Source organism: Pholis gunnellus, assembly GCF_910591455.1.
Source record: "Pholis gunnellus genome assembly, chromosome: 7".
Taxonomy (NCBI): Eukaryota; Metazoa; Chordata; class Actinopteri; order Perciformes; family Pholidae; genus Pholis; species Pholis gunnellus.
In genome coordinates this window covers 3,139,899-3,160,627 of record NC_136533.1, presented here as the reverse complement: position 1 = coordinate 3,160,627, position 20,729 = coordinate 3,139,899, and the positions used below count along the sequence as shown (strand labels likewise).

General features: G+C 45.0%; 1 protein-coding gene across 2 annotated transcripts in view; it reads left to right on the top strand.

Moving 5' to 3' along the window:
• Positions 1–299: 299 nt before the first annotated feature.
• The window catches only part of met (MET proto-oncogene, receptor tyrosine kinase), a 64,742-nt gene continuing 44,312 nt past the window's right edge, over positions 300–20,729 (top strand). For both annotated transcript variants that reach the window (XM_079163657.1, XM_079163656.1), the window contains exons 1-2: positions 300–562; positions 2,166–3,369. In XM_079163657.1, the coding sequence (XP_079019783.1) occupies positions 2,167–3,369 (1,203 nt within the window). In that variant the 5' untranslated portion in view covers positions 300–562; position 2,166. The remainder of the gene's footprint in view (positions 563–2,165; positions 3,370–20,729) is intronic.

Here is a 20,729-nt window from a genome sequence, read left to right as displayed (position 1 = left end):
AAAAACCCACAATAAAACATTAAATAACGCATCCTTTGGCAATGTAATCGGTCTTGTTGTAATTGGTGCTTCTGTGCTACATGATTACCACTAACTACAGCTCATAATATAGTGTTTGCTTGGTTTTTCTGGGTCTGCGTGTCTCACCTGAGCTCCGCAGAGCGAGGAGCCGCGGCACCACCTGGACGCGTCACATAGTTTGGTGAGAAAGAGGCGGAGCGTTTACGCGCCACGAGAGAGAGGAGCTGAGACGTGAGAGAGCGGCTCAGCAGCAGCAGCAGCAGCGTGTTTCTGCTGGATGCAGTCAGTCAGTCAGTGTTGAGCCACACAGGTTTTCAGCTGGAGAGAACACTTTTTAAACACTGGAGAACAAGACAGATTGAGGAAAACAATTCGGACTATTTTTTTCTGGGAGTTGTTTTCTCTCACGGAGAAGCGAAGAGAACATTCTCAGCGATCCTTTTTTGACTTGGATGAGAAAGTCAAGAAGTCCCGCTCCCGGAGAGACCAGCAGAATATGATTTGAATCAAGGCAACGGACAGCACTGTTGCTATCTAACAGGTGAGTTTTATTAGCTCTACTTTTCCCTCACAATCTCTTACCCTTTCTCTCTTTTTTTACATTTCACTCAAACCGTATTTCCATGCGTAAAAACGCACAGACCCCGAAACTCCTGACCCCCCTCTCCTCCTCCTCCTCCTCCTCCTCCTCCTCCTCCTCTGGCTATCACAGTTTTGAAAAGTGTTGTTTTTTCTGGCCCCTGACACAATTTCACCAGCGATGTGTTTTCTGAGACCTTTCGCCATGAGTCACTTTCCTCTCAAACCGAAAACATTTTCACTGTTTCCCACCGCCTTTTGTCCTTTTGAAAACAACAGCCGTGCGATGGGGAGATACATTGATTGTGCATGGTGCAGGTGCGCAACAACATTATTGCGCCCACTATTACTCATAATTTTTAGACCAAAACAAGACTATACTCACCTCACCATTTCCTTCAAAGAAATAAAGCTCTAATAATGTCTAATATTCCTTAACATAATCTTGTGTGTGATTTAGGTTCTAAATTTATACTTTTTCAATCTGTATTTTCCACTATATCACCATTATCTCCCTACAGTGGTGCCTTATTTTCATATATTATGTCTTTGGCACTTGTTAATACTGCTTTAACTTCTATAAGATGTTTTGCCTTGAAGCACCTGTCTTTCTGTCTCTATATATATATATATATATTCTCCCCAAAACACAATGATAAGATAAAGCACAACGCTAAAACTCCAAAAACAAAACAAAAAAGCAGTGAGACTTCAGTCAAAATGTGCCCACAATGCAACACTGTTGGGCATGCATGTAAAAATACAAACCCACTGTGCTGGATGCTTTTGCATTATTTTGGTTTTCAAGGGATCATGCTGAAACCGCGTGCAGATAGGGAGCATGCAAATGCACATTTAGTAAACCCCCCCCCCCCCCCCCCCCCCCCACACACACACACACACACACACACACACACACACACACACACACACACACACTAAAAGCATCTCCCAGGGGATTACCATTTAGTTTGCTGGGGTTATTTATCATCTTGCACGATGGTCCCCCTTACGGCCTCGTTTGTTTTAATTGAGTTTATCTCCGCTCCCTCGGGCCCTTCGTTGTCTAAACTTAGGCCTGTGGTTGCGTCGTCCCGCAGAGCGAGCTGCTCTCTGGGTGATTCACTGCTCTGCCTCCCACTGTGGTCACTTCGGAGGGAGCGGAGCTCGAGCACCGCAGTAGTGCTCACCCAGGTCTGGCTGCGGGGTTTGTCTTGGGTCAGTGGAGTCAGAAGTTGCAGCGCTGATGATTAGGAGGCTGATGTTAAAGCTTTGTGTCACCACAGAGCCTTCAGTCACTTCAGTATGAATGGTTTCACTGCTTGTGGTGGAGTGAGTAAACCCTGGTTTTATACCCTGACACAGTTCCATTTATGAGTCTAAAAAGGGATTTCGGTGTCCTTCTATTTTCTTCTCGGCAGCCTGCGCCTTTTCCCCACACATTCCCACTCCAGACAATTGAGGCCACCTATTCAAAGATATTCATGAGGAACATATTTCATTCTCTGTGTTCCAGCAGGGATGTTTCATCAACTAATTTGTCATGTCTCTTATTTCTGGAACAGGATGAATCTCCGCCCGCTTCATGCCGTCATGCTGCTGTGGTCCTTGTGTCCCGGCGCGCAGGGCCAGTGTGATAAGTCATCCGAGACCAACGCACTTGACCTCTCGGTCTCCTACAATCTCCCGACTTTCACGGCAGACTTCCCGATCCAGAACATTGTGACGCTGGATGGGATCATTTACGTCGGGGCTGTAAACAGAATCTACGCCCTGGCCCCGAACCTCACGAAGCTGTCGGAGTACCGCACGGGGCCGCTGCTTGCCAACGAGACCTGTGGCCAGAGACTGACCAGCGCAATCGGCGGCGGGGGCAGGGTGGACAACCACAACATCGCTTTGGTGGTGGAGAACATTTACGACAAGGGGTTGTTCAGCTGCGGCTCGGCAGACAATGGTGTTTGCCGCCGTCACGTCCTGGACGACGGTATCAGCCCAACAACCGTAGACGAACAAGTGTACTGCTTCGGCGACAAGGTGAGGCAGCGCAAGGGTCAGCCCAGCGACTTGGATGTTGTGGTCAGCCCGTATGGCTCTCAGGTGCTCAATGTGGAAAGCAATGTCATCAAGTTTTTTGTTGGGAACTCTGAGATCCCGGGCAAAGGAAACGCGTCGGCCACTGCACCGCATCCCCACACCTTTGCTCTGCGGAAGATGAAGACGAGCCAAAACGGCTTCACTTTCTTCTCCACCCGCTCACACATGGACCTGATCCCGTCTCTACGTGGAAACTACTACCTGCGCTACGTTTATTCCTTCCACAGTGGACCTTTCACCTACTTCCTCACCGTGCAGCGGGTGAGCAGGGACTCCCAGGCCTACCACACCCGCATAGTCCGCATGTGCTCCGGGGACATCGAGATCCGCCGCTACGTGGAGATGCCCCTCGAGTGCATCAGCACCGATAAAAGGCGACGGCGCTCCACGGAAGACGTGAAGGTATTCAACATCCTCCAGGCGGCCCACGTCACCAAGGTGGGCAACGACCTTGAGCTGCAGAAGCAGCTGAAAGTGGAGGAAGGCGATGACGTGCTGTTCGCCGCCTTCGCCCGGGGAGAGCCGAACTCCCCGGAGCCGACCCCGAACTCGGCCGTCTGCATCATGTCCCTGAATCACATCAACAACATGTTCAAGATGTACATGCAGAGGTGCAACACAGTCGACCCGTACCACTTCACTGGATCGGACAAGAAGTCCTGCTACAATGTGGTAAGAGCTGGGCTTATTATTTTCAATGCATTGGACTTGGCCTGTCTTGGTGTCCAGGTGATACCGTATATTTGGTTTTTTTTCTTCACACTGAAGCTGATGCCAAACGAATCACAATACAGAGGTGATGATACAATATATCGCAATGTAGTGCGATACTGCAAGCCTTGCACATTTTTGTAGTAATTAATATGTATAAAATATTATAATGCATATAACATCATAGCACAAACACAGTTTTTATCCAGATGACTGAGATCAGCAACAGTTAAAGCGTCACCATGATGTGGTTTTACGACGTCTTTCAGACACATAAAATCCGGCTCTAACAGTCATCTGTTGTATATGCATGCCTTGGGTTTTTTTTATCTTTTAGAGTTACAGGCCTTTAGATGTTTATTCACTGCAGGCAGGTTGGCTTGTTGGCTGGAGAGACTGTCTCAATAACTGGGTGGTCTCGAGGTTGAGGCAGCCGGTGTATCCACTGGACCCTTTGTGTCATTGTGTTCAAGTGTCCTTGAGCAAGACACTGGAGCATGACCTGCTCCTGACCTCTGACCCCTCTGGTTCAGAGCATTCATACATGCAAGTCTGTATCATAGGAACATGTGCAGAAGCAAATTCCTGATTGTGGTGTGATTAGTATTATTTTTGAGGTGTCTTCAAAGATCCTTATGTGCCGGTTTTGCATTCTCATGGTTGTGGATGGAAGTGGCACATTTTTCATAGCCTTTCTCGGCACATTGGACATGAAATGGAACAGTGCCTGTGAGGTTAAAGAGCAGACTTTCAGCTTTAATTTGAGGCTGTTTACATCCATATTTGGTGAACTTAGCCAAGAATGATCCTAAACCTACAGTAAAGACCAGTGGGAGGGTCTTGACTGTTCGGGTCAGTCACCTGACCTCAATGCTACTGATCAGTATGTGTTTTAGTTGTTGAGTACTGTGGGGGAAAAAGCCATTTAAACATGCTGTGTGTCTGCCTTTGTATTTGTGTTGGATTTTATATGCAGTAACCCCCCCCCCCCCCATGCTGCTGCAAGCCTCGCCTGTAGTCACTCACCTCCAATCCATCAACATTGACTCAATCAATCGGTTGAATCACCTGATCAATAATGACACGCAGTTAACCCGCGCCCAGCCTGCCGGAGGGCCCGTCAATGTGAGCACTGCTAGCGCTGTACCCCCCCCCCCCCCCCTCCCCTGACTTCATCTTTACTTAACCTCAGCATCAGTCAGGCAGCAGATTAGCTTGGTCTCCTGGGTTTTTTTAATACACTAAATATGCTTTCAAAGGGCAAGCACATACAGGAGTAACGGCAGAGTGTGTGTGTTACGATACAGGATATTTTGTTGTATTAGAAACTAGTTTGAACACCGCTGCGTTGAACAATGTTTATTTGCTTTTGTTGCTTGGCAGCAAACCACAGCCGTGCACCATAACACCTTGAGTAGAAAGCGTCTTGGTGTTCCAACCAGGTGAAGAAGAGTTCGGCGGTAACGTTAGTGTATCCAGTAGCAAAAGTACACTGCAGTCAAAGAGCCGCAGTCTGTAAAAGCCCAGACGACATGCTCGCCCACCGCCTGCTGCTGCACAGAGCGCCGTTTGGTTGTTTATGCAATGTTTCTTAATATGAAAGTGTTACATGTCCAAATTGCACCAAATTTGACACTGCACTCCCTTGAGTACCCGGCAATGCACCCACCAACCGGGAAGTCGATCAGATGAACGGTTCTCAAAATATGCGAAGGACACCCAGACAGACAGAAAGCTGTAGAGACGTGTATATATCGGCTGGAGCTCTTCTTCTTCTTGGTTCATTGGTTTGGGAGACACAGGCTGCAGTGAAGAGATCAGACGGGCAGACATGAAGACTGATGTGTGGTTTCGTAGCACAGATTCAAACCAGCCTTGCAAATGCATGCAAATACACGGTGGGTGGTGGGTGTTTGGGTACGACAGCGCAGCCCTGACAGCTATCAGCGGCGGAGATCCACAGGGGAAAGTGAGGAATGCTGGGAGCTTCGGGGGGGGTTCGGGGGGCAGCGCATATCTGACTCTCAGCGAGCCGTGATGAATGGCTCAGGGATAACAGGGCATCAGCAGCTGGGCGGAAGATGATCCCCTGACCCGCTGTGGCAGCCGGCCACGCTGGCGAGGCCTCTTCCCAGCTTCCCCGCGACCCCCACCTGTTACCAGCACCTGTGGGAAAGTGGAAGTCGCAAAAAAACAAAGAGCCTCTCGTTTTTATACAGGTGGATGTTTTCATGTGTGATCAAATAGTACGATCTTCTGTCGATCCTTTTTGAGGCATCTCATCTTGAGATGATCACACGAGTTTTAATAAATTCTTTGGCACGAATTAGAGCCCATTCAACACATCCTAATGTGACTTGTAACATTTCTGGCAGGACGGCTGGAGTGCTGCGATTCGGCCCTTTGTTGTTGGGAAAACAGTTGAATAACTGATGACCTTCAGGCAGATCTTCTGGCTCCTAGCGTCTTTGATGAACAGATGTGAAACTTTTAGTTTCGTGTGATTCTTAACAGCACACACATTTTGTGCTCACTGGGAGTGTGTAAAAGTCAGGAGTCCTCAGCTGTAAACTGATTACTCACAGAGCCTGTTGAGCTACTGGATAACTGCCGCCTCATTCTCCAGCTTCAAACTGTCTAATAACAGTTTTTGTTTTGGTTTGTGTAAAACCAAAACGTAGTAGTGAATGAGTTGCTTCTTAGTAAAAATGGGATGTATAATAAGCTTCTGAATGCCACCGCGCCGGTGAAAGACGTGGCAGGAGGCGTTATGTTTTGGGGTCTGTTCTGCCATCCCATTCCTGTGAAGGTGAAATCTCAGGAACTATTTTCAAATTTGGCTCAAATGTCCAACCGGACTGAAGGATGAACGAACATTTTGGTGGTCAAAGGAACTCCTGGAAAGCAGACGGGCCAAACGTAGTGTAGCATTGGTCATCTCTAACAACTGTCCGTCTCTGTTTGACAGCTTATCATGGTTAAACGTTGTGTAATAGTGATACTCGTTACCCAGAGAGGTTGGAACGTTTCTATATAAAAACCGGTGGAGCTAACGTTAGCAGAGTACGTCCGCGGTATCTCTGACAGCTTGACGGAGTAGCAACTGAGGGGCGGGGAATAGCAAAGGGTAAATTGCGACAACTTCAAGCAATTTTGTAATTAAATGATGATTTTTGACAGACGTGGATGTAAACTACAAGGCGGTTTGTCTCACTTAATTTAATGCCCTATTGTGATTTTGTTTTTTCTTTTGGAAAATGCTTAACAAGGACCAAAAATAAATGATTACTACTGCTAGTTGTAGAATACCAAGTGACGAATTCCTGAAACCCCAAACAGTGATTGTCTGTGTCCGCCTCTTGACAGTGACTGGTGGTATGAAAACTGTTGTTTTGATCACTCAAGAGAGACAGTTTGCTTTTCCATTATTAGACATTCTTTCCTCCTGACTCACTTGATTGCTGGGTCGGCGTGAGGCATGACTTCAGTATTGTGCAGGAGGTGCAGGAGCATCTCCGTGCTGTATAATTATCGTAGAGTCCTTCTGTTCCTAACGCTGCGTAGTAGTCTGAGCAGCTTTGACGTGTCTGCAAACAATCTGATTTAAAAGTTGAGTTTAAATGATGCCGACTTCATTCTTTTGCGCTGACCTCACTCAACGATTCCCTTTTAGCTCCTCAAAACCAAAACAGACCAATGACTTGATTCAGCGGAGACAAATGGCAACAAAAAAAACTTCTGTTTCAAATTTCGTTTGAGTTTGAACCTCCGAAAACACGCAGACGCAGCAGGTCAAGTGCCAAAAGAGCTTTTATCTCAGTGCAACTGTGAAGCCGTTGTTTTTTCCAAGTTCTCTTTTATTGCTGACGTGTATCCTCTGGTCTTCAGCTGCCAGGTTAAGAAACGAGCTGTAACGACAAAAGAACCATTGAACAACTGTCCGTCTGATGCTCGCGCTGTGTACGCCTGTGAGTTGAATGATCTAATCATTGCACCGCCTAATAGATTTATGACTTGTATTCAGTGGCATATGGCAGGTAGACTCTGTGTTATCGAGAGCTTTGCAGAGAGATAACCGCAGACCATAAATTCATAAAAGGCAAAAAACGCTCGGAGGAGGCACGCTGAAGCACACAGGAGGTTATTTTGGTCGTTTGCTCCACAAACTTGTGTGTTTCTGGTGGAAAACTCCCAATAGGGATCTGGACGAGGTTGAAAGCTCAGCGTAAGGGCATGTTTGAAGTATTTCTTTTTTTTAAGTGGTGGTTGTCAGCTCAGCTCAGACGGGCCTCTTGACTCCAGTTTAGGCAGCAAGATATGATAAATGTCGTAATGATGAGTGGCTCTCTTTTTCGTCTGTCTCTTGACGGATGAAATCTGTCGTCCTGGTTGTTTCTTCGGGGCCGTTTCTGTCTTCAGGCTGCTCTCGGTTACACGAAGAGCATGAAACTCAAGACGTAATTGCTATTTTTCACCGTGAGACATCAAGTACGACTAATGATTCCTGTGCTTAAGTTTAAAAAAAAAAAAAAAGATTTCCTTTTTTTAAAGAATAGTTGAGAATATATTTCTAATAATTTAGCTTTTGATGTAAACAGCATTTATAGAAGAGAGGCCCTTAAAAGTAGTTCCCATTAATTAGTAGTAGTTTCTGTTGATTTGAGCAAAAGGAGAACCCATTTTAAACGGCTGAGTCCATCCTATTATTTACAGATTATTTACCAAGCCCACGCGGAAATGAATAATCATTAATCTTGGTGCGCACACGTCTTACATTCTTGAGCCAGTATGATACTTTAATTATTGTGAACGTCAAAACTTTCCCCCGAGTCGAGTAACAACCTAATGTGAATTATTCTCAAGTGAACAATCTCAGTAGCTTACCTACCGCTCATATCTAAAGCGCTCTTTAAACTATCGATCCGACCCCCAGAATGTGCTGTTGCTCGATAGTATCGCTTAAAAGAAGACAAGCGAGGCCATTTTGCACGGGTAATGTGGTGTGCAGAGACGTGGCCGGGGATTTGGAGCGTCCCCGGCACGCCTGGCACCCATTCCCTTAAGTCTATTGAGGGAGCAGGAACGTTTGACACTAAAAATAAAGATCAGCCACGGGTCAAAATTATCATCGGATTACCATCGATTCCAGAAAACCCACCAAATGCTGATTGCTTTTAAATTGAATCTTCAGCCTGATTGATTGTAGCGTGTGCAATATAAGTCCAGCTGGGAGGCGCTTTTGACCGACAGTCATTTTAATTAGCCCGCCTGTTTTAATGAACAACAAGCTTTAAACAAGCAGCCATAGAAACCCATTTATTTCATGTTATTGTGTTCAAGAATTCCTTATAGTTTCTGGTTATGAAATACAATAAAGGATCCAGTAATGTGACTTCCTATATTCCATATTGGCTCAGTTGTTTGGTCAATAGATAAGATATGATTACATTTGATTTGCACATAAGACATTTCCATACCGCCCTCTGAGTGAAGCAATGTAGACAGGATACACTGCGTGCATATGCAACTCTTAAAGGAGCAGTGTGTGGCATTTATGAGGATTTATTGGTAGAAGTTTTCTGTATTCGTGTTATACGTCTGTAAAAGCCACCGCTACTGACTTGATAGGGTTCTAGTGGAGTATTAATTATGTGCAAATACAAGGGCTTCAAATGGCAAGAGGCGCAATGTTTGTTAAAGGCGAAATCTGTCAAAATACCATTTTAAATGAAATATTGTGGCGCTGCAGAGATGTCTCTGCGTACACATCGAATTCCACAGTCTTGAGAAAAGATCTTTGTTTGGTACAGATTAGATTCTTTATTGGACGCATTTGCTCTGGATAATAATAATATACCGCTCATGTTGTTTTGTGATAATATTTTGGTCACGATAATCGTGTGGCTATAATCTGATATGGAGACGGTCTTAAAATTGGGCGACGTAAATAAAATTGATGAGAAAAAGAGATATGGGATAACGTTTTGACTTTGAGACGTAAAACACGGACTTAAGTCACGAAGGTGGGGGCTTGAGACTTGACAAACTCTTGACATGACTTGAGACATTTGACCTGATAAAATCCCAAACAGCAACGGATAAATAAGAAAGTACCAATCCATCCCTGAATAACAGCACAGCATGCGTTGAAAGGACTTGGTTGCAGCTTTTAAAAAACCCGACTAACACAGATGTTTTGTCCTTTTCATGGTCAGTTAAAAGGACAAAACGCCCTAAAAGCGTCAAAAGAACGTCTTTATATCGGTGCATTTGTCTCCGAATTTAGATTTCTGCGACGAACAGGGTGAGTCAACTTTATTTACTTTGCACATTTCAAAACAACAAAGAGCTTCACGCGAAGAAGAGACGGTCAGCAAGATGAAAACATGAAACTCATAAAGTTATCACATCATGAAAATACCACGTCTTAAATATAGAGGAGCTTTCAGCAAACTGTCAATTCTGCTTCTAATCTACATTTCACTGTGACATGAAACGTAATATTTACTCTCTCAGACACGCAGCATGTGTCGAAGCTATAAAAAATCCCCCGCTGTTCTAAGAGATGTGCTGTAATAACACCGATCACAGATCACAGATCAGTCCGTCGTCGCTTTTAATGCCTCTGATATTTCATCCATTCGATGTAGTTTTTCCAGCGACGGATGACAATAGCAGAGCTCGATGCTCAACATCTCAGTAATGCTGCTGATTCTACGGGTTCCGCTGTGGATGTCACCTTTCTTTTTTCAGCCCCACATGCCCGAGCCTGCTCATGCCATCACTGAACCGGTATTTGTTCGCTTCAACTCTCCTTCTGCATGAGCCAGATGTAACATAACATCAACATCACTAACATCTAGAGAACATATTGTGGAGTCGCTGCTTTTCTGTTTTTTAGATGCTGCAAAGCCCATATTAGATTTGTAAGCTGGATGTTGAGGTGTCGTTTTTATGTTTGACTGTTGGAACCCGCGTGATATAATACATTATATAAACATGTGTTATTACTATCGGCGGCCAGCAAAATGCATCAGTGGAAATGTGTTTTTATAACTCACTACGCTGGATTAAGCTCTCAAACTGTTTTTCCTATTTCCATTCCAGGAGAGACAAGTACAGAGTAATGTAGGAGTAGTATGGAGAAACATGATTACAATATAATATAAAAAAAAATACATAATGTAGAGTCTAAAAGTGTTTTGGAGAGAAAAACCTTGGATTTTTTATAAAATGTGTCACATATGAACTATTACTTTTCAAAAACATTGAACAATTCAAAGAAATCTGAAATACAAAAGTCTGTTTTTGAGTAAAAAAGTTCTGTGTTTTCCTGATTTGGAATCTACCAGGCACAGTTTATATATATATATATATATATATATATATATATATGATTGTGTATGATGAAGAGCAATATATCTGGGAAATGATCTGTCAGATTCTATGTCCTAGAAGCTAATCCTACGTAAGATCGACATCAACATGAAAATTAGCAAAGAGGCACCGCTGCCCTCCGAGTTCTTTCCACCACAGATTGTGTCCCACATGCCCGAGCCCGTCTGTGCCATCCATCTCTAAGCTGGGTGCACAACCCGGAGAATTAAAATACTACGTTCCTGTCCCGTCCCGTCCTTTATTTTTTTTTGTTTCGCCACCGTTTTTGTGTGTGTGTGTGTGTGTGTGTGTGTGTGTGTGTGTGTGTGTGTGTGTGTGTGTGTGTGTGTGTGTGTGTGTGTGTGTGTGTGTGTGTGTGTGGGGAGAATGAGATTGGATCTGCTGGGTTTTTGTGAACCTGCATCTTTCTCGTCCATAACACACACTTTCACACAGATCTTCACATGTTCATGTGCATGCAGGTACAAACACAGCACAACAACACAACACGCTGTTGATGGATCAAGCTGTTGTTGTTTTTTAGCTTTTTTTTAAATGTCAGTTTAGCCGACATTCCATTTGTAAAAACAGCAAAATGACAGCAAATTGAATGCACTTGATTTGCATATTTTTTTATATTCTCGAGCTGAAACAATTAGTTGAATCAATCTATGAGTCCATCAACTCAAAGTCAACATGCAACTATTTTCATAATCAGTTACTCAAAAGATCTGACAATCCATGAACCAGTGAAAATAATGAAGAGAATATTGAATAATGCGATCATTTGTTGCAGCTCGGCCTGTCATGATGATTACCTCATCGACTTATCCTACGATGTGTGGACATGACCGTGATCATTTTTGCTTCACTCGATATTTAAACCGGTGTGTTTACATGCGTGTTTGTTCATATGATGCCAGAATAAACACCATTATTCAAATTGAACATTTTGCAGACATTCCACATTTTTGTTCAACAACAATATTGGATTTTTTCAATTCACATTCCAATGTCTTAACATTTTTAAGAATTAAAAGTTAATTTCTCTCTTGAAGGGTGTACTAAAATGACAATGATATCGTTTTCTGGGACAATATACGGTCCAACCAAGGTAGTTATCGTGACCGGACTAGTTGCAGCCATTAAATATTGTTTTCATTGTCAAATTTGGGGTTCAGTAAAAAGTTCTAGTGTCGAAAAAAAAGCTTTATTGGCTGCTTCAGTGCAACTATCGGCCGTGTCAGTGGGTGCAACTACTGTTAACATGTTTTAACATCCTGGAAAACTCCGACTGGCCATATGGCGATGTGCTTTCAGTGCCCCCCCCCCCCCCCCCCCCCCCCCCCCCCCCCCCCCCACCACCACCACCGCCGCCGATCCACCCTCAGGTGTGCGGCTGCGTCACCTGGCAGCCGTGTCCAGGCAGGTCCCTCTGCGTGAGGAGAGGCTCGGTCAGCACCCACATCCAGCTGCACAGCACATCATGAACAAAAACATTTACTTTATCCAACGTCACGGTACGATGCGAAAAGGTTAGCCTTGAAACGACCTCACCTCGAAGCCGTGCCAACCGGCTCCTACAATAGATCATTAATCTCACAGATGATGGCCTGTTACCGAACAACAGATGTCATAATTCTTTTATAGAAGATAAAAATGTCACGCACGCATCGCCGAGACTTTATTTCGACACCACCCATTCCACCTCCTTAGTATCGCGTCGATGTCAGTCAGCTCGTGCCTGCAGGCATTTCCTGGATTCTACATGAATTCACATTCACTTGATGTCGGTGTTTTAGTTTTGAATCCATGGAGTTAATGATTATTCCAGGAGTTCGTTTGCTTTTTTTGTTGAGCTTGAAAGCTGGAAGCGTGTGTGTGTGTAAATCCTATTGCACAGGCTTTTGTGTGCACATCTTATCTGTTCCCTAGATAAAGAGTAGAGTAGTAAACATGCAAACCGCCAGTGCCTGCAAGATGTCTTCCAATAAGCAGCAGGGTGGGAAACTGCCAGCAGCCAACATCAGCCAAATACTGTTACATTCAGGATTTTTAGCTCGGTCAGATAAACACCGATCATTGCTGCTGTTCTCTCTTTCATATCATTGTTAATTGAACATCTTTGGGGGGGTTTGAGTGTTAGTGGGACAAAACAATGTCAATGTCAATTAGGCCTCTGAGAAGTAAAAAAAATGTGTAAGTTGCAACTCTACTGCAAACCTCCAAACTTCTGCTGGTGAATCTTTAAATCTATCCTTCGTTGTTGTTTGTGCTGATGGATAAAATACTTTGGCCCAATCCCAATAGTCCCCCCTAAGGCCTTAAACCCTGAACCCTCATGGATTTAACCGATGTCACCTGCTAAGTGGTTGAGTGTGAGAAACGGTGTAAATACGAATAGGACAGCACTTTGCCGCGGCATATTTCATGTTGTGTACAATCGTGACGTCCTGATGAGACATGTAACCCCGTGTTTAACGTCATATTGCTATGAATTGTGGGTAATTCCCATAGGCAAAATCTGCAGAAATGCGGACTTCAGGACAGGCTCAAAATGTCTGAGAGAGCCTTCAAACACTCGACGATTTGAGCTACACTCTGCCTTACTGTCAACAGACTTTGCCTCAAAGTCAGCGAGTCCTTGACTGTGTAGCTCGGGATCGGGTCCTCGCTTCCAGCCAGATCATTTGACCGAGTCATGTCATTTATTTTCTGTTTTGAAACAAACGTAAGGCAGATGAGATACCTTAAATGCCATCCCGCTGACAGACTCGTCTTTGATTGGATTTCTTAAACGCTCTCCTCCCCAGCACGGAGGAGTTTGCCAGCAGAGCCAGAAGCCGTTCGCGGTGCACTTGTTTTAGTGTCAAATATAAAGGAGCTTTGCTCCGCTGAGCTTATGAGTCAAGGCCCCCCGAGCTATTTCCTAATCAGCGGCATGCCTCCTACTCTTCTATTTCACCACATGGTGATATCCTGCCTTCTACTGAAACGAGGCGTGTGGATGCTTATCTGTCATCCCCCCGTGCTCCAAATGAAGGACAAAAAGCAATCTCCTTTTCTCTTGCTGCCGTCCCGAGCGCGCGGCCTCACCTCGACCCCCAAATCGCTCTCATTTCCTTGGCTCTGGGTCCTTCCAGCTTTGTCGTAAGGTCTCAGTCTGGCCCTTTGAAAAAACGCTCACGATCACAAAGATCACCAGAGCAGCAAATCGTCCCGGCAGGCCTCCGGCTGCAGACGCAGGGGAGACGCAAATGAAATCTTACCTCATCTCCATATTTCTCAAGTTTTAGTGCTTGCAGTCAGGAGCACATGAAAGAGGCACGGTGCAGGTTGTTTGCATTGTCTGGTTGATGACCTGGTTGATACCATTAAGAAACATTTGGCCCGGTTCATCCAGTGGACCTGAACCCACCGGGTCCAGAGGACATTACGCTCTTTAGGAGGCTGTAGCAGACGCAGTTTGAAGCTAGAGTGAAGATCCTCATGATGTCACATGAAACTAGACGGCCGTATGAATCCGTTGGTGCCAATCATGTCTTGTTAGCTTGTCAGGAGGAGGGCTGACACTATTTAGCAGAGAGGAAAACTGAAATAGCCGTGTTCTCAGGGGTGCCTTGACCTCACACCTCAGGATATCTGAAAGAACATAAGTACTTTGGTGCACACGAGTCTCCCCTTTACAAACATAAAGAGGACACAAAATAATCTAAGTGAGTCTCAAAAGGGTTGATTCAAGTCTCCAAACTTTGACAAATACAACCAAAACCATCCGCATGTTTATTTACCATTGGAGTTAAGTGATAAAGTGTCATTCGGGTGAACTGGCCCTTTAAGTTTCCTCTGACATTTTCCGTCACATTTCCGTCTCTATCAACCATTTCAACGTGCCTCCCGAATACACAGACAACCTACATTTTCTTCACCAAATGGAAGCGGACAAAGCGTCATTCCTGGGGAAGGTCTCACCTCAGATGAGGACTAATCCCCCCCCCCACACTCCATTCAACCAGTAATCCCCACACAATGCCAGCAAAGTATCGAGCCTGACTGTGTACTCAAGTAATGGAGGCAAAGACAGAAGAACACCCTCCTCCTCGTCGCTCTGTCCGCTCCCAAACAATGCACCACAAACAGAGAGGCTATCAAGTCCATCCCCGGGACACCGCAGATATTGTCTCTGCAGGCTTTGATCTTATCCTCCTCCATCGGTGATCCTGGCCTGAATCTTATTGCAGGAGGAAGGCGAGCTCACGCCTGAGAGGGCCGAGTGGCTTTCCTCGGAACCGAGTGGTGCGTTTAACAGTTAAAACCCTTTATCAGCAGCTGGGCTCTGCCAAGATTGCTTTGGGTTAAAGGTAAAAATAACGTCTCAAAGTGCTGTCTCAAAACAGTTTTAGTTTAATTCGAATGCAGAATCAGTTTTTGTTAGGTTTGCCGACTCAAATTGCTTATTATCTTGGTGGAAAAATGATTACCAGTTTGCTTTCAGGTCAAGGAACCATTGTTATAGTTAGGTTGCATCACACACCTTCCAGTCTGCACATTTTCCGAAGCAAAACATGGAGCCGAGCCGTCGTCATGAAGTCGGTATTCTGAGGTCCTCCAGGCATGGGCATTACAAATTCTGGCTCAGTAAGTGAGCGCAAGCAGATGCAGCAAAGTTATTCAGAGCCCGATCCCCTGCAGATCTTTGATATATGTGTACAAGTGTGTGAGCAGGAGGTTGAGCAACGCTGTAAATGCCAGAAGCCAACTTCCAGGAGTTTTACAAGTGCGAAAAAAAAGAAGTAGCGCAACGCTGCATTGTTGCACTCGTTGAGCTCCCTGAGGACAGGCTGAGGCTGATTTGTTTGCTCCGTCATGCGGCGCAAACAAGAACGGCTGCCACCTGCAAGCTGTCACGACATGCAGTGAAATATTTATGTGGACTTCTTAAAGATCTGCTCCTATAAAAAGCCCAGTCTGTTTTTTTGAAGCCGGTTTGATGAGGTTTTGGCTGTTTGCATGTTCGTGGCATCCCGCTATTATATTTAGCTCCGTTGGTTTCCATGCAAAGCTGCTGGAATATTACATTTGCTTTTCTGTGTCACTTGGTAAAAAAAAAAAAGGGACAAATATGAAAGGCCGTGCCACTGAGCAATAAAAAACACATTCCCTGTGAAGGGCATTTTCTTCCATTCCGCTATATTTCAGATTTTCTGCACTCGTATTTGTTTTGTTTTCCTCATCTGGCTCTGATCTGAGATCTACGAGTACGGACGCAGAGTTCCTGCCGGTGACCTCATCTCATCCAGGATCCGAGATAAAGAAGCCCGTGGTGTGTTTCGGCCCTCGTGTCGACCCTCAGGTTGATAAGCCGCCTTGCTGCCGGAGCTCGGGGCCAGCGCGGCGTTTACAACCTGAGGTTATCTGGCTGTTCCTCAACGGCTGCTGTTGGGCTGCGGCTCTCCAGCTTCCTGTCTCTCCCCCCTTCCCCTCCCCTTGCCTCGTGTATGAGCAAGGCCCCGACAGTTCAATCTGTTTCCAAGAAAGATAAAATTGCTCTTCAGCTCTGGAAAAAGAACGAGAAGCTGATAGAGACGCTTATAGTCGTGAAGGCAGATGCTTAAAATTGTAGCAAGTATCTGCACCGGTGGGTGGATTTGATTATTCTAGACGTGCAAGCAGGACTTTTGCAAAAAAAAAACATGGCTGAATAACTTTGAAATATGTCAGTTTTAATACTTGTGTGCATATCCCCCGCTGTAAATCAAGTGCAGTCCTCCTCGGCATGAAGGGACAATTATTTTGACATTTTCAATGAAGAGAACAGCTGTACTTTTAACCCCCCCCCCCCCCCCCCCCCCCCCCCCCCCGCTCTGACTGTAGCAATCAATGGGAGAGTGCTACGCTAATGCTAATAAAGTCATGCAATAGATGATTGGTGCTAGCTCTCTCTGTAGCAGCCATCACGCTAAATCACCCCCCCGCCCCTATATGTTTGTGTTCCTATAATTAAGAGCACATGTAGGAGAGGCAGCTGCTTCAGCGAGAAACGACCGATCGCTCCGCTTCGCTGCCAGATTGTAGATTGATCTGACCTCAGAAAGACATTAATGCTCTGAAATAATGTCCTGAGTGAGTAATATGCAGGCTGATAAAGCAGAGCAAGACGTGCCGCTCATTTGCAGACGGGGTGTTCGAGGGCATTTACATCCATATTCATCCACATTACGCTTGTAGCCCTTTTTACCCCTCGGGGACGATATATAACAAGCACCAGACGCCATTCATCTGATGTGAATGTAAACACTCAAATTGAAGGTCTGGGTTCACTCAAATGAACAAGAACATACTTTTTTCTCGTACACGTGGGTGAATCTACATGCAGGTAGTTTTTGGTTTTATTTGTCCAGGATTTGAGATACAATGGGGGGGAATGGAGTTTTGTCTGTGGTGCTCATACTGTTGACTAATAAATGACATTTGTTATAAAATAGATTTGCGTGTTTGGTAGTACTCACAGTGACGACAGTGAGTCGGAGTACAAATATTGTGTTTCTCTAATCTATTGTGGGGAAAACAGAAATATCTGAGACAGATTTCACAAAACCTTGATGAAACCAGTCTGAATGGCTCGATAACAGAGCTGGGCGATAATTCAATACGATCATTTCTTTCAATGGAATATCTTTTGAAGATTGCGGTTTTGTTTTTACATCACGTGTTACGTTACCACTCGGTTCAATGTACACAAACCTTCCAGTCTCGAGCTTCTCCAACCTTTAAGCTCCATTATCCCAGATTACAATACTGAATCATTGCTATTGTCTTATTCTGATTACTATGTATTTGTGTGCATGCATGTAAACATAGTCGGTGTATAGATGGAAACATGTATTACCAGCCGCGACGAGGGCCTCACCATGTGCGTCTGTGTGCGAGTCATCATGGTCCTGGAGACACTTTCTAAACTACCACAGAGGTGGTTTTGAGTATTAACAAGGTGTTTATCTATTTGTCTGGATGTTCTGTGACAGCAAGATGCAATCACAAGACTTTAAAGATATGTAGACAAGATCAAAATGAAGACGGAGTTTGAAGACGGGTGTGGATTGGAGCCAGGACGCTTGAGGGGTAGAGGGGTAGGAAGTGGGGAAGGAGCCGTTGGTCCCTTATTGCACGATTTAGTGTTGCGACTGGTTTGCGAGATGATCTCTAGTTTCACTTGGAAAATAATAGCCAAAACGTCATATTTTTTTCTGATTAAAAATGTAATTTGTGCTTCTGGGCATCTTATTATAAGTGTATTAGTAGAATAGGCTCACAGTCGTGTCTGCTTTACGTCAGGAGCAGCCTGTTATAACCATCATGAGGTTCCCTGCCTCAGCATCCTCACAGCAGATGTCACAACTATCGATGTGACCTCAGCGTCTCAACAAATAAAAGTCAGGCAGAAACGCGCGAGTCTCGTGAGGACGTTTTACTGTATGCTTCATGCGGAAAAATGCAAGCGGAGCATGACAAGCCCGGGTTTATATGGTGCAACGTGTCTCATATGTCAGGAGCTTTTATGAAACACCTAGGATAAGAGCTGCATGGACGACACCTAATATCAATCATCAACGGCAAAAAGGACCCGTCTCTTAAGATAATACCACAGACATTGGCCTTATTGAATCATTACAGAGCCTTCTCCATGTGAAAAATGTTTTCTCTTAATATCTCATCTCTGTCGGCGCATGTAAGAATGTACTAAGGAGTCCACCTCTCTAACTGCCTTTGATCTGCAGACTGTAACAGTAGCTACTGTGTCAGTCTGACCCAACTCTGGAAAGCTCATCTGTTGCTGCTAAGTAGAAGTGGAGCTCAGCAGTCCCATCATTCTTCCCCTTGTTTTGAGTCTCATAAATCCCAGATCTCCGATCTGTTTTTCTGTTTATACGCGCGGAAAAAAAAGCAAATCGTTTTGTCGAGTGACGATGAAAAATCATCCCGTCACTGAGCTCTCAGAGCTGATATTTTAGGCCTCTCGTTGGAGGCAAACTCATCATTCACACAGTCAGGTTGGCTGATTTAGTGGCGCTGAGAGGCTGGAAGCTGCATTGTTCCTGTGTGGGAGAAGCCTGGAGGACACACACACAGATTATTCAACTAACGTGTGTGTGTGTGTGTGTGTGCAGGGAGGTAAAGGAAGCAGAGAAAAAAGAGAGGAAGGTAGTTAAGAGAAGAATTGAAGGAGGGTCAGGAGAGCAGGTGGAGCAACATTTAACTCAGGAAAGGGGGGAGAGACAGACAGCTAAAACATCTTCAGTGTCTTTGCTGAACAATATGTTTCTGCCAGTGGTGTGTGAGAACTCTGACTCTGGAAAAGGGGGAAGTGATTTGTATTAGAAACAAAGAATTACGCTCCAATCTGTGTGTTTGTGGGCAGAATTCGACTGATCCATTCTGAGATGTTGGTCTATTTTGCTCTCATGTGTTCTTTCAGACTGTCCCGTTTCATTCCTCTCTATATTCTGAAGGTTGTTGCAGAAAGGTGTGTTCATAGATTGAATGATACAAAGTTTTATTCACAAAAAGAGCGAGTCAATTGACTTTGTGTGGCTGTTGACAGTAGTTTGTGATTTATGTAAAAACCTTTGACGAATACGTCAACAAAACTTTGAACCTGGCTTTATTCAATGTTCAGATTTCTGTTATGGAAACGTATGCAAATTGGCATGTATTCAAGAAAGATAATACATCATTTCCATATTCAGTAAGTAGTCTTAATGTAAGTAATCAACTGGGGAATAGTTATATATGTCTTTACTCTATTGACCTGTGGTGTTCAGAGGCTCAAATGTTGATGAAACAAGCATGTGACCTCTGAGATACAGATTTAATGTTGTGGGGACCAAGTTGATGCCAAAATGTTGCGTAACATCACGGGACTGTGCTGCACAACAGCGAACAGCTGAAGTATCTGTTCTGCTGAGCTAACGTTAAGTTAGTTTAGTGTTACAATTCATTTTCATGAACTGAAAACAAACCGTGAAAGTTGTAAGACAAAAAACACCGACAACTCCCAGACCGGACAACGCTGTGGTAGCGACCTGTCAATCACAGTAAGCCCCGCCCCTAAAGCATCCCCTGCTTTATGGTCTATTTGACTCTAAATATATATATATATATATACATATTATCCTCCCTGTCTCCTGTGTGACCTGTTTATGTGTGAGGCCATTACAAACAGAGCTGTCGTCCTGCCTGGCGTCTGGCAGGGTGGGGGGGGGGGGTTGTGACTCGAATGTGTCCGCGCCTTATTGTCAGCTTCTCTCACTCCCTTAACTGTCCCTAACACCCTGACAGTCCCCTGCAGCAACACACACACACACACACACAGACACACACATTAACACATGGCTCCATGCGCCTGGTGCGACCAGCCACCTGCGTACTCAGACACACGCACACACACACACACACACACGTCACGGGCATTACAGCAACTTGAGAGTCAGGTTGCAGAGTTGCGTGCACCAAGAGTCCAGGTGGAGCGCTCTTTATGTGTGTCCCGCAACAACACGCAGACGCACAAAGACCTATTTCTGCACTCCACATTCTTTTGCGTTTCACTTTCTCTCTCTCTAAAACAAAAATTGCATTTCCACACACCCCGACGACAACCGAGCCTCGCCGCTGTCCCGGAGCGAGCAAATTGCACAAGCAATCCGGGGGGTCAGAGGTCTGTTATTCCAGTGAGAGAGAGCCAGCTGAGCGTCCGGCGACGAGACACACTTTTGTGCGTGTGTGCGCGTCTGCTAACTCGGGCTAAGCCTCCGCAGCACGGTGTGTGTGTATTTTCGTACATTAGCGAGAGCGCCTTCGCCGACCTATTTTTTGCACGCCAGTGACAGTGTTTGTATCCAAACCCTCTGCTGCTAGCAACCCAGTCCGTGGTTTATAATGCAGGC